Below are 14582 nucleotides of genomic sequence, written 5' to 3'. Positions count from 1 at the left end.
CGGATCGTTTCATGGCACTCACTGCCATCCCCTCAATGTAACAGCCCTTGTCCCACTGCCTCCCTGACTCCCTTATTGCCACTCATTTTTCCCGGCCCCTTCCTGCCTCTGAGCTTTATTTATGTTGCCCTTTTGGTCTTGGGTGGTTCATTGGTCTGACAGTACATTCTCACAAGTGGTGGTTTGTATTTTTTTAATCAAGGTACAGGCCTGTGTTTTGGGTTGAAAGTTGGGGCCTGGGGCAGGGTGGTGGGGTTGATGGGAGTGTTAGGTTCCACATGGGAAGCATCTATCAGGGCTACAGTCCTAGGGTCCTTTCAGTCTCAGAACAATGAGGCTGGTCCTTTTTATAATTTTGAATTTTGTTCTCCATGTTTTCCCTAGTCTGGCCTTGACCTTTTTGTCCCATTCAGAACCCTCAGTAGTGGTGTCTTGGCACCTTCGAATTCCTCTGGCCAGTGGAGGCTGTGGTTCCCGGGGCCCATTAGTGCTTTGGACTTATTTTCTCCTTGTGCCTTTGATGGTCTCCACTCTCCTCTGCTCCAGGCATGGAAAGACCAATCGATGCATCCTAGATGGCCACTCACTAGCTTTTATGTCCCCAGTCATTGCTACCCACCAGCGTAAGATGTAGAATAATGTCTTTGTGAGCTGTTGCACCAACTGACCTTGATGTTCCCCGATTCAGTCCGGCTTCCGGAAGCCCAGTGACTCACTCCATCAAGGTTTCTGGTTAAGACATTTGCATAGTTGTGCACCCTGTGTACTGTACCATATATGTAGATGCATTTGCAGCACATATAAGTACCTATGTGGAACTTTCCCCTGCTATCCCTATGTATACGTGTGAGTGTAGTGCTGTTTGCCTTCTCGTCCCTCTGCAGTCCATTCTTCATACAACTGCCAGTGATCAAGCCCGGGTCAAACACGGAGAAACACGGATAGGTGGATAGGATTCCCCAAGATCCAGCCCCCAGTGCTCCCCGTCCTTGTAGACTTGCCTTTGTTCTACCATCACGTGTTTGGGGTCCTGGTTTCACATTCAGGGTATCTTCAAAGTGATCACAAGGCATTTCTCTGGCATTAAGGATCAGGAGGAGCCCTGGTGGCATCATCACTATACCTTGGGCTACTAACCAGGAGGTCAGCAGTTGGAAGCCACCAGCTGCTCCAAGGGAGAAAGATGAGGTTTCCTACTTCGTAAAGAGTTACGATCTCGGGCGTTCACAGGGGCAGTGCTACCCAACCCTATAGGGTCACTACGAGCCATTTCTTTTTCCTCTTTAGTGAAGATCAGGAAAACAGTTTGGAGTCTCTTGATGAACTAGTGTGTGTCCTTTGTAAATTTTTAACAACAAAAATGTTTTATTGTTTTAGACGGTGAAGACAAGACTTTCTGATTTGGGGCTTCATTTTCAGAAAGCTCAGAGCAAAGCGTTGTCCTTACCTGCCTTTATTTCCCCCAGCTTCCGTTTCTGATAGCATTCATCCTGGTGTTTGACTCTGCCTTTTATGTTCACATGCCGTGGGGCCTTGGCAACTTGCTCAAATCTACCAGCTGTGAAATGAAATGAAGGTCGAAGCTTGATTCTCATAAAGTGGCTGGGATGACCCCGGCTATAGGACAGTATCCACTTTTTATTCTTGTAGGGTTTCCCTGTTTATTACAATCACGCATTGCTTTTTATCATAAGCCATCTCAAACATATCTTGGAAGCAGAGGGACTTGATAATAAGTATCTTTAAGTTATGGTATCTGTTCCTAAATCATCACAACACCGGATTTGGCCAATGGAAGAGCTACATTCCCCATCTTCCTTCATTTGTTACTCTTCTCTGGAAGGGCGCTGGCTTGGAGTGGTTCTCGCCGGGAGAGGGTGGAAAGGTCCACACGTGGATGGCCAGGGTGACTTCTGACCTTCCCGAGCTTCTGGTTCAGTGACCCTCGGGCTTTCAGAGTTACTCTCTGCTGAACTTTGAGCAATGTGAATTTTCCTAGGTCAGCAAAACCAACCATTTAAAAAAATATATACATTGGTTGATTATTAAGACGACAAGTTTTTGTAGTCATTTCCAGCTTATAATGCTTGTGTTATAAGAGCGTATAATGCTATCTACATGTTACATTTATTGTTATTAACTACACATTCCAATTGAGAAAATTGAGACTCGGAGAGGGACAATGACCCACCACAGTTGCAACTAGCAAATGAGAGATCCGGGACTCAGGGCGATGCCCTCAATGTTTCCATCCCCTTCGTTCTTCTGTTCCTCCCGGCAGGGTTCCCAGGAGGAGCGGAGAACTGCTCTGCCCATATGGGGATCATTGGGAGCTTCAGGTTTCTTCTCTCACTTCAGTGAGAACAGCTTTGCTTCTGTATCTCATGGGCTTTCTTTCTTTCTTTCTTAACAGAAGTCTTCTGCTATTAAAAAAAAGGAGCCCTGGTGGTGCAGTGGTTGTGCATGGGGCTGCTAACCACAAGGTCAGCAGTTCGAAACCACCAGCCTCTCCTCGGGAGAAAGATGGGGCTTTCCACCCTTGTGAAAAGTTACAGTCTCCGAAACTCACTCCACCCTCTCCTAGAGGGTCACTCTGAGTCGGCTTTGACTCTAAGATAGTGGTTTGGGGTTTGGGTTTTGGGCCATGAAAAGTTTGAACATCCCCACCCCATTTTGGGAATGTGCCCTTTTCTGAAAATTCCTGTTACCTTGTTTTTATTTCTTAGGAACATTGACGTTGGGGATGGCAGCTCTCATCCAGGCTGGTGGTTTCCCAGCTGGTTTAGCAATGGGTAAGGCAATTGGGTAGCTTCCGCTTGTCCCCCCACCTAACGTTTCTAACGAGTCCAAGTAGAATGGTGCCAGGGCCTCACTTTCTCAGTCACTTGTCTTTCTCGCTCATTGAAATCACAGGAGGAATCTTAGTTGTGGTTGGGACTAGCACATTTGAACTTTCCGGACCCTGGTCCAGGTAACATGGGGTTGAAGTTTAGGCTAAAGTTCACACGGCAAGAAAGACAGTTAAACAAAACAAACAAAAAGGTTCTCATGAGTATGATTTTATCAACCTTCCCTCGCCCTCTAGAACAGCGGTTCTCAACCTGTGGGTCACAACCCCTTTGTGGGTCCAGCGACCCTTTCACAGGGGTCACCCGATTCATCACAGTAGCAAAATGACAGTGATGAAGTAGTAACAAAAATAATGCTATGGTTGGGGGTCACTGTATGAAAGGGTGGCAGCGTTAGGGAGGTTGAGAACCGCTGTCCTAGAAGGACTGAGGTCCTTGGGACTGGGAAGGGTAACGAGAAAGGTGAGTACGGGAGCTTTTCGTCAAAACGAAAAGTTTCTTTCTCCAGCCACTTTGCTCGTACAGGTTCTGTCCGTGAGCACATTTTAACTAGCCGCCCCTGACTGTTTGGACATCCCAGGTCATGCTCCCTGCCTTACTGTGCCTGCTTTCTCTTCCTCCACAGGACCCACAGTTACCAAGGAGACGAGGAAGACGTAGACAGTGGAAGGGGAGAGGAAGATGAAGAGCTTCGGCTGTCAGACTGGTTTAAACCATAGTAAGAAACAAGATGTTGTCCCATGAGCACTACCTCCGTAGCTCAGCCAGTGGGGGCTGGGAAGATGCTAGGGCCATGGAGAACCGTCTTCATTTGGAAGAGCTTCGGTACATATCAGACATTTCGTTTGGATGAGAATCTGAGAGTCTGGTTCTTTTGACCCAAATGCTTGAGCAGCGTAATGATTCGGACCCTGATGAGCCAATGGCAGCAGATGAATCACAAAATATTGGGGCAGGGAAGACGCAGAGGTCACAGGGCATTGTGGAAAGCCACAAGCACTGGGGTCAAAGCCAGGAAAGTTCTATAAAATGGGAATGGTGATAAAAATCACTCGGGCTATGCATTTGTTAGTTAGACATGCTTGCAACAGCTGTTTATCAAAGTCCTATTGTGCGTCGGCCCAGTGTTTTCCAAACTGCTGATCGCTACCCACACGTTTGTTCAAAAGTGAGCTTAATGTGCTAAAGCCAACTTTTTTTTAAAAAGCACACAGAAAATCAGAGAGTATCACATGAAGAATCAAAGCGTTGTTTGCTGAAAATTGGTTTTTGATGTGTACATATCTGTAGGGATGCGTATGTTAGGTTCTGATGTAAAACAATGCCATGCTAGGCATTGGATTAGGCACAAAAGATAGAACAAATCGATCAATATGGTTATGCACAAGGAGCTCAAGATCTCATAGGGCCAGCTGACATGAAACCAGTCCTTGCTAACACAGGTGAGATAAGGGTCTGGTTCAGGGAGTGAGTCGGCAGGTGCTGTCCAGGAGGGCTGTAATCCCTGAGAGACTGATGGTTGGTTATGCCATTGATCAGGAAAGGGAATTGCGGAAGGGACACAGGTCTACAAGTGGGAGAGGGGGTGAGCTCCAGTGCAATGTGCTTACCTGGAGGTGCTGTGGGGCATCTCAGTGGAAAGTCGCAGGGTCCCCCGAGCTTTGTGGAAGGTATGTGGTGGGCACATGAGTTGGGAAGGCACCAGGGTCCAGGTAACATTGGGATCTGTGGGCTAGAAAAGCTCTGACATGAACTGTCTGACACAAGCACTGATCGTGCTGGTGGAGGCAGACAAGTCCGAAGGGAAACTGAGTCGGAACCAGGTTTAAGCCTTCTCAGAGCACCATAGTGTATTTGCTACATAAATGAATGAACAAGTAGATACATTTTATAGAGGAACTAGGGTCTATTCCGTTATCGGCGATATTAGGGTCTGGAAAGACTGAACAGGTTTTGGCAAAAGTTCTTATTGTCGGGGTGGGGGTCAGGATGGCAGTTTTGATCTGCCACATGTACAGCATCATGCAATTAACCGGACAGCAGGCGCAGCATCTGTGAGATACGAAACCGTTACTAGTAGTGTAGAGATGGGAACACTTTTCGTTTGCTGAGCCCCTTAGATGGAGGTGTGAGACACCCCAAGGAACAGGCTAGGTAAGCCAGAGACGGTGAGCAAGTTCTCTTCTAAGGTGGCAGGTGAGGGGTTGGGGGTGGGGGTGGTCAGTTTGATGGGGACTATCCTTTGCTGAGCAGGACCTGGGAGACAGGGACCAGGGCTGAATCCCTGGCAGTGAAGGCGAGAGACAGCTCCTGACCAGCCGGCATCGCTCTTTTCCCTCTGTGATATACAGGACTCAGTTTCTCCTGCTAACAAATGGCGAACAGATGTTTAAAGAACATTGGTTTGAAGAGACACCAGGTTTAAGCCTTCTCAGAGCACCATAGTGTATTTGCTACATAAATGAATGAACAAGTAGCTACATTTTATAGAAGTGGTGTCACGCTGTATATCTCTCTCGTCACACGTGCAACTGCATTCTCTTAATTTTCCTTTTGTTCCTCCCCTAGCAAGTCACCTTTCTAGGGTCATCTCCCTCTTCCCAGTCAACAGATAACAGCGTGTCTAGGGGTTAAGTCCCACATCCTTGTCGTTTGTCATGGAGTTCATCTGGCAGGGTGCACTCCCACCCATTTCCGTGGCTGAGGTACCACGTGTGTGATAATGACTCCTACATGTATAGCTTCACCACAGCCTTTCTTTGGAGGCCTTGCTCTAACTGCCTGCTTGACATCTGAATGTCTCATGTGACCCAAATGGACTCAACCCCACCGTGTTCTGACCACCTCATTTCTCCTCTCAGTAAATGGCCCAAGCCAGGCTCCAGGGAGTTCAGAGTCATCCAACCCAATTTATCAACAGGTTCTAGCCATTCTTCCACCGAATCATTTCTCACATCCTCCCCGTTTCCTTTCTGCCACCACTACCCTTATTCATGCTGCCACCAACCTTTCTCCTCTGGGTCCTGGCTCTTGCCCCTATTGCATGACGTAGAATATTTTAACACCTCCTCTCCTCCCCCCGGGGTACCACAATGCAACCGTAAATAAATACCTAGCATTTAAAACTACAACATAATCTAGTTAGGTACAGGTTTGGTTAGGGAGGCCCTCTGTGTGTACATGTGTGCGTGCATGCACCCTTCGGTGCATACAGTCTATGGGTCCCGGTAATGAAGCTGCATGGGCTGATGCAACACAGTTGGGTGCTATGAAAGAGCGGAAGTGGTCATCGTAGAATTAGAACTTACCTAACTTCAAAGAAGATCCTATCAGTTAAAGTCAGCCCAAAGGTGATCCCTATGAGGCCGAGGTCAGACATGCTTTCAACTTGCCAACCTCTCTACCCGTTCTGACACCAGCCATGCATGCTTCCCTTGGGATTCTCTACTGCCCCTCCGGGTGTGGTCCATCTCCTGCAATGGCCATGCAGAATTCAGAGCAGGCCCTCCTTAGAGGTAAGTGGCTTACTCAGGATATAACGGGGTCAGAATCAGCAGACACTAAGTCAGGATCAAAATCAGGAAGCAGGCAGGCCGGCCAAGTCTCTCTCCCTCCGTGCCGAGCCGTCCTCTGCTCCTCTCAGCCCCACAGGCTAGGCTTCTCTGCTACTGGGCCCCTACCCTACGCTCGCTGCGGTCTTCGGGGTTTGAGCCCTAGGCGCAAACATTCCGGCTCTTTTAAACGGTTCTCTGCCGCTTCGCTGCTGCTTCTCTTTCTCTCTTGCTTCTCTCCCTGTGTCTCTCTGTCACTAAAACAAACTAAAACTTCGGCAGGGTTTTCTGCTTAAATTCATAAACTTCTTTTCCATTCCAGGCACGACTCTAACCCGGAGTCCAATCCTCTCTCAATCTCCTAATATTGAGAGACATGTCATTCTCCTAACAGGGCACAACTCCTCCCATCCTCATCATCCATTGCAAGGTGCATAAAAGGAACTTCTTAGGGTGTAGGGGCGCATTTCTCAAGCTGTTTTTCCCAAGAATCAAGGCAAAAGGCCACTCACATAAAGGAATTCATTTCACCCCAAGGTGTCCTGAAGGCATTTGGGCATCTCTGGGGCTTTCCCATACTTCCCTCCTTTTACAGACCCCTCTTGGTGGCCTTAGGAGCCCGGGTGGTATAGAGGGTATGTGTGGGGCTGCGGACCCCTCCATCAGCAGTTCGAAACCAGCAGCAGCTCTTTAGGAAATAGATGAGGCTTTCTGTTCCTCTAAAGCAGTGGTTCTCAACCTTCCTAACGCCGTGACCCTTTCATACAGCTCCTCATGTGGTGGTGACCCCCAACCTTAAAATTATTTTCGTTGCTACTTCAGCACTGTAATTTTGCTACTGTTATGAATTGGGTGACCCCTGTGAAAGGGTTGTTCAACACCCCCCCCCAAAGGGGTCGCGACCCACAGGTTGAGAACCGCTGCTCTAAAGAGTTCCGGCCTCAGAATCCCACTGGGGCAGTTCTGTGTTGTCTGACAGAATCATTCTGAGTTGGAATTGGCTCGATGACGGTGGGTCTGGTTCTCTTGGCGACCTAACAGCTACAACTTGATGACCTTGTGTTGTGTCATCGGTGAAGGCTAGCTCCGACCACCCGTGCAAGACTGGCCCTCTGTTTATGGCCACCGCTGTCGTCGCCATCTGCATGGTCCCCATCTCCTCTCCCTCCATGCCTGCATTTTCAGGCTGTTGCCTGGCTTCTTATTCGGGGCCACTGTGTGTTGGAAATGTCGGGGGAATTTAACAATTAACAGCTGGGAGATAGAACATTTCCATTTTTCATTAGGAATTAATTTTTAATTGCGCTTGTCACTTTTGCTCCTCGCTAACAGGAGTCCTTCCCACCCAAGGGTCCCAACTGGCCGCTAGGTTTCGGATTCCCTCTTCCTAAAGGTGTGAACTCTGTGGTCTTACAGCTGACAAAGACACAGGAGACCAACCACCTGTCAGGTCGGGAGCATCTCAAGGGACAGGGTGGCGTCTCGTTGTTCCCATCGCGGCACTTGGCCTTTGTCCTGACACCGAGCAGAGATGTCCGCTGTGCACACTCAGAGGAGGAAGGCCCGGCCTGGCCACTCCCCTAAGTCAGACAAGGAAAGACCTGGCTCCTGCTCCGCCCTCGTTTCTCTGTTTAGAGAGTGGGGACGATGACAGCGCTTCACTTCACAGCGTGGCTGTGTGGGTCCAACGAGAGGAGAAAAGTGAAGACCCAACCCCTTGGACAAAAGCTAAATGTGTTGCTTCTGAGCTGATTCCAACAAGTAGGACCGGGCGGACCTACCCTACAGGGCAGGGTTCCTCAAACTTTTTAAACAGGGGGCCAATTCACTGTCCCTCAGATCCGTTGGAGGGCCGGGCTATAGTTAAAAAAAAACTGAACAAATTCCTATGCACACTGGACGAGTCGTCTGCTAAGCAGGACAGGCAGCAGCAGCAGCAAAAACACCCGTCGAGCCAGATAAATGTCCTCGGTGGGCGGCATGTGGCCCGCGGGCCATAGTTTGAGGACGGCCTGCCATAGGGCTTCCAAGGGGATAGTCATAATGGAAGCAGATGGCCACCACTTCCTCCTGGGGAACAGTGGGCACCCTTGAGCCACCAACCCTTTTGTTAACAGCTGAGAACTTAACCGCCAGGCTGGCAAGGTTCCTTCCCTGGTGCGCAGCACGCGGGCACACACACGTACTGCCATCAAGTGGGTGCTGACTCATCGTGACCCTGTAGGACAGGGTAGAACTGCTCCCATGAGTTTGAGGCTGTAACTCTTTATGTGGCTAGAAAGCCTAGCCTTAATTCTGCAGAGTGACCCATGGTTTTGAACTGCTGATCTCGCTGTTAGCTGCCCACTATGCAACTGCTGAGCCTCCAGGGCTCCGTACATGTTCAATAAATGTACCTGCTCCTTCCTTCCTTTTCTTTTTTCATCTCTTCCCTTTTCTTCTCCTCTCTCTCTCTCTCTCTCTCTCTCTCATGTAAATGTCTTGTTCTAGATGTCTTGTTCAAACACAGCTGGCAGACTCAGCCAGGAGCTGGACCAGAACTGTTAAAGATCCTCGACCTGCTCAAAGGCAGGAGTAGATGACAGAGAATGCGAGGGTGACAGATGACAGTAAAAGGAAGAGTTTCCATTTAATTTCAGAGACGGCAGTTCATGGAAGCATTCGCTGGCTGTGTGTGCGTGTGTGTGTGTGTGTGTGTGTGTGTGTGTGTGTGTGGCTATTTGGTTTGAAAGTTTGTCATCCAACAAAGCGAAAGGTCTCAGTGACTCAAAGCACCACAGACGCTTCTCAACAAAACCCATCACTTATTACTGGCACTGATGGAAATGCTGAGGTAGCTTAGGGGAAATCGCGTTACCTTTAGAGTAGGACAAATGTGGGTTGACGAACGCCTCATCTGCGTGAGTTCATTCTTGTAAGTACCCATCCAAGAAGCAATGGAGTGTGGCTCAGGGCAGTCATTCCAGAAGTCGGGGTTCAAATCCCAGCTTTCCCCTGGACTGGCTGTGAGACCCTGGGCAGGTTACAGCACCTCTCTGCATGGTGGTTTTCTCATCAGTTGAATGGAAGTCAAAATCGCTCCCACCTCGGAGGAGTGAGCCAGAAGGGCTCAGCATTTCTTAGTGTCCATCCTTAGAAACCAGCCGTGTGCCCTGGGTCAAATTAAAGAGCTTCGGCTTTTCCAATCTGTGGAATGGAGCTTGATGGAGCAGGGCCTGGCCAGGACTACATGAGAGAGTGCAGGTGAAGGTTCCTGCCCGGGCTGAGGCCAGAGTCCCCAGGGAGCATCTTTTGCCATCAAAGGAAACTGAGTGCTCCTTTGTTCTCTGTGCTGCAGGTATATCTGGGGCATGCTTTAGACCCCCAATCTCAAATGTAACTTCAGGAAAGCGTTAAGGCGTAAGCAGGACAGAGATGAGACAAAGACACATCGTCCACATGAGGGAAACTATTAGCACAAGGCCACAACGGAGCCCCAATGGCTTGCTGGGGTACAGAGCTTTGAAAGGGACATGGGAGGGCAAAGGAATCTGCCTCAAAGCGTGATTGGCAAAAAATCAATACATCATAGTTGCAGGTGGGACTATAGAAGCAGGGCTGGGACCATGGTAGGGACATGTATGTTACGTTAGACAGAGGATCTTACAAGATTGGCCCAGGGTCTTCCAAAGAATGTAGTCAGGGTCCCACTTCAGGCTCTGTGACCCCAGTGTGGTGATTTCTATCAAGGACACACACCTAGGTAAGTCACTAAGGCAATGGAGTAATTCATCTTGCCTGAGAGCAAGACTGCTATGTCCCTAGTTAATAGTCAGAAACAACTCAATGGATGCTTACAATCCAGTTGGGGGTGGAGTTGGGGTTTTCACTGACATCCATCCATAGCCTTCTGCAAACAGGGTGCTCAGAATGTAAGCTCCACCACAGCTGCTGACTCATAGTGACCCTCTAGGACACTGCGTTTGAGACTGTGGGTTTGAGGCTGTAACTCTTTACAGGAATACAAAGCCTTGTCTTTCTCCCGAGAAGCAGCTGGTGGTTAAAAACTGCTGACTCGTGGTTAGCGGCCCAATGCATACTGACTCAATGGCAGTGAGCTTTGGTGGACAGGTGCTGAGCGGGCCCCCATCCAGAACACGGGCCAGAAGCAGGGCACGGGATGCGATAGAGGGCAGAGGCAGGTCCAGAGTGAGTGCCTGGGGACAGACAAAGAGCTGCCTTGGGAGAGACCCTGCTGAGTCTCCCTTTTCCACTGCTGAAGCTGGGCCAAGGCTGGAGATGGCCCAGCCCTGCCCAGCCCCTTGTGGAAAAACTCAGCAGATGGAGGGGTGGCAATGTTGCGAACATACAGCCTTGCAGCCTGGGTTCTGCCTGAAGGTAGTGCGGACGGTGACATCCTATTCTCCAGGACCCAGTCTGGCTGCCCACCTCACAACCCCTGCAGTCTCACCAGGCCCCTGTGGCTCCGGTGGCAGGACTCTGCCTGAGTCACTTGCCCTGATTGTGCCGGATGAAAGAGACTGGCTGATGAAGCGCAAGCAGACGCTAAGGAGGGTGCCTGGCCTGTGCTGGCGTCTCAGTCGGAGGGACTGGTTGGGCCTCAGCGTCGCAGCAGGGAGATGTGACCACTTCCTGAGGGTGGCCGGTGAGGGCTGAGTTGTCTGGCCCTCCCTCCGGCAGGGAGCTTCCTCCTCCACATGCTGGCCTCCATCCCTGCGCATGTATCTTTATGGTTGTGTGCTTTTGTCATTGTTGTTAGGGGGCTTCCTGTGTTTGCGTTGCCTTTGCCAAGTCTCTTCCAAGCTCTCTGAACGCAGAGCTCATGCCCTCCCCTCCCCCTGTGGGTTGCTAGTGACAGGCCTTGAGAGCTGGGGAGGAGTCTTCCCTGGAGCCCAGAGGCCTGTGTTCCGGTCTCGGTCATGCGGGGCCTTTGTCTCTTGGGGCCCTCCGATCATGCCCGGGCCCCCTAGGTGGAAGCTCTTCCTGCCCTGGAACCAGGTGCTTACTCAGAAGTCTTTTCTAGCAAAAGACAAATCAAAACAGCCCTTTCTTCTTCACATCCAATCGTTCTCATGGCTTTTCAGTTTCAGGTGCTACCCACTGGGATCAAGGATGCCCAAGGAGGCTACTGGTAGCTTAGGGAGGGGCTGGAGCAGGCATCCTCAAACTATGGCCCGCGGGCCACATGCGGCCCCCCGAGGACATTTATCTGGCCCGCCAGGTGTTTTGGCCCCATTTGTTTTTTTACTTCAAAATTGTGCAGTGTGCATAGGAATGTGTTCAGAGTTGGGTTTTTTTAAAACTATAGTCTGGCCCTCCAACGAGTCTGAGGGGCAGTGAACTGGCCCCCTGTTTAAAAAGTTTGAGGACCCCTGGGCTGGAGAGAAGAAAGGAGAACACAGCAGGCAGCAGCAGGAGGACAGAGGGTAAGGCTGTCTCTAAGAGATCCCCAAGATGACCCTCAGAGATAACGGGGCCAGAGTACCTGTCCCTCACCCAGAAGACGCCGCTCTGCACGCAGCTCACTGTTGAGGTCACTCAAAGCTTAGGGCCCAAAGACAGCCGTAGCAGGTCAGGGTTGACCCCGGCGGTGCCTCACCCTCGTCAAGCTGCCCTGATCCCTGGACTCTGCTTTGTCCTCAGCAAGCGCCCGGAAGTCGTGACAATGACCGAATGGAAGTCCCCCGTGGTGTGGGAAGGCACTTTCAACAGAGCTGTCTTAGACGAGTATTATGCCAAGCGGAAAATCACCGTGGGCTTGACGGTTTTTGCGATCGGAAGGTGGGTATCGCTGATAGCACGAGACTTTCCTTTTTTTCGTCCTCATTGTCAAACTGTTGCTGGGGCCACGTGTGGCTGTTTCTTAGTATCTGAATTCTGAAATTAGAGTGTTTAAAGGGCATTATGTCTGTGTCCTTTCTGCTCAGGTCTCAAAAGACTGAGGACAAAACAATAGATGAGTGAAGGTCTTGGGATGTGGGCCCAAAAAATGTCTACTATATCTCCTGCCACCCACAACACCCTCAATCTAAAAGTCTGCTGGTCAGAACTCTTCCGATGGTTGAATAGGCTCTTGCTTCCCCTTAGATTTCCTTCTTCAGAGCATTTCTCCAAATAGTGTGCTCTCTCTGACTGGACAGCAGTCGCTGTAATCGCTGTTATTTATTTTTACTTATTTATTCAGAGGATGTCCCATTTAACTTTCTTTACTCTTCAAATCAAAAGCCAAAGCAAAACGTCTCTGCCTTCTGGGTCTTCCCATTCATACCTGTTCTGAGAGAGCCACGGGGAAAGCTGATTCCCTGGTGTTGTGCACAGAACGCGGAAGGCCCTGGTCAGACCCTGGAGCTCAGCCTGGGGCGGAGAGCCCCAGAGGGAACCTTGTGAGGGTTGGGACAGGTCCCCAAACACAACCCCAAACCGTGCTGCGCAGCCCGGCCTCCGTTCAGAATAGGGTTGTTGTGGGCTGTGTGGATGTTGACTTCTGCTCATCAAGTGCTAATTCGGCTGAAGGCGCTGCTCTCAGGGGCCTAAGCGGCACCTCTTCAAGAGATGGGGATTTGTGGAGCTTTGACATTTGGACTCGAAGAATCGGTCACAGTTCAAGCTGGGAGTGGTGCCGACCTCTTCTGATCCTGCAGCACAAAAGAGGGCAAGTTGGCCACAGTGTCAACTGATTTGACCTGAGGGTTTCCATGAAGCACTGTCGCTACCCCCACAATGGCGCCCACCCTCGGACTGCAAGCCCGTGGCACTGCCCTCGAAAACCCGCCCTGCTGGTGAAAGTGCCATGCTCTCAGCCGAGGAGGCAGGAGAGGGGTTTGCGTTCATGGGCAGTAATCTGCACGACTAATGGGTTTGGACCTTCAGGCGGTGTGCTGTAATGTGGGCTTTGTTTCCAAAGAGCAATGCGTGGAGCCAAGGACAGTGCTTTCGTCTCTGAGCAATGTGAGTCTCACAAGGGCTTTATTTTTTCAGCCCTCGTTGTTTTCTTTTTCAGCTTCAGGGCCAAATAGAGTTTTCGTAAAGTTCCAGAGTACTTGTGACTTTTCCTGGCAGTGAGCCCCAGCATTGTGTACCCCTCCCTCCAGATTGCTCCAGCACTGTTTCTCCACCGAAAGAATTCTTCCCGGAAACCCTTAGGTCTCCAGCAGCCAGCTTTGTAAACACACTTCGTTCTGGTTGTACACAGAGGCAATTTATGCGGCAACAAAAAGCGGGAAGTCATGATTGCTCGTAAAACATAATTGGCCAGGAGTCTGACCAGCAAATTAAAGTCAGTCGTCCTCCCCTGAGCATGAACTTTGAGTTTGGATGAGTTGCACTAAAGCACCCTGCAGTCTCCTGCTTTCTTTCCCTTGGGACTACCCATAGCTCGGCTTCACAAGATAGTGTGTAGCTTGCAGTTACAGAGAACATCCACATACTGTATTTTTTTTGGCGAGGGTGGGTGTTGTTTTTTCTTTTAATTCGTGGCTGAAATTAAGTTAGAGCTGAGGTTGTTTGCTATTTGGATGGATCATATAAAGATGATGTATAGGTAATGGGTTGGTGTATCGGGAGACCTGTCAGTAGAAGGCCAACAGGGTGAAATGTGTAATATAGGATAAACAATCTGGAGGGAAAAACAATGGGACTGATGGTTCTGGGGGCACATGGGAGGGGGAAGTGGGGGAAAGGAGGTGGTGTTAACCAACCTAGGGACAAGGGAACAACAAGTGATCCAAAATCAGTGACAAGGAAGGTATAAGAGGCTTGGTAGGGATTGATCAAAGGCAATGTAACCAAGAGGAATTACTGAAACCCAAATGAAGGCTGAGCATGATAGTGAGACAAGAGGAAAGTAAAAGGAAATAGGGGAAAGAACTGGGAGGCAAAGGGTACTTATAGAGGTCAAAATACAGGCATGTACATATGTAAACATACTTATATATGATGATGGGAAATAGATCTATGTGCTTATATTTATAGGTTTAGTATTAAGGTAGCAGATAGACATTGGGCCTCCACTCAAGTACACCCTCACTGCAAAAACACTTTGTTCTATTAAATTGTCATTCCATGATGCTCACCTTCCCGACACAATTGCTGAAGACAAAGCAGGTACATAAGCAAATGTGGTGAAGAAAGCTGATGGTGCCCGGCTATCAAAAGATATATCATCTGGGGTCTTAAAGGCTTG

At 49.7% G+C, this 14582-nt stretch overlaps 1 protein-coding gene across 1 annotated transcript in view; it reads left to right on the top strand.

Annotated features, from left to right (window-relative positions):
- Nucleotides 1-14582, top strand: part of LOC101639145 (N-acetyllactosaminide alpha-1,3-galactosyltransferase-like) — a 39693-nt gene that overhangs the window by 20743 nt on the left and 4368 nt on the right. The window contains exons 4-8 of the mRNA XM_004712592.2: nt 209-221; nt 978-991; nt 2727-2792; nt 3475-3567; nt 12044-12181. Of these exons, the coding sequence (XP_004712649.1) occupies nt 209-221; nt 978-991; nt 2727-2792; nt 3475-3567; nt 12044-12181 (324 nt within the window). The remainder of the gene's footprint in view (nt 1-208; nt 222-977; nt 992-2726; nt 2793-3474; nt 3568-12043; nt 12182-14582) is intronic.

This window comes from Echinops telfairi, unplaced genomic scaffold (assembly GCF_000313985.2).
Source record: "Echinops telfairi isolate 266 unplaced genomic scaffold, ASM31398v2 ScPeMD7_7410;HRSCAF=8448, whole genome shotgun sequence".
NCBI classification, from domain to species: domain Eukaryota; kingdom Metazoa; phylum Chordata; class Mammalia; order Afrosoricida; family Tenrecidae; genus Echinops; species Echinops telfairi.
Note: the sequence above shows the minus strand (reverse complement) of the source record. Positions and strands in the feature narration are given on the sequence as shown.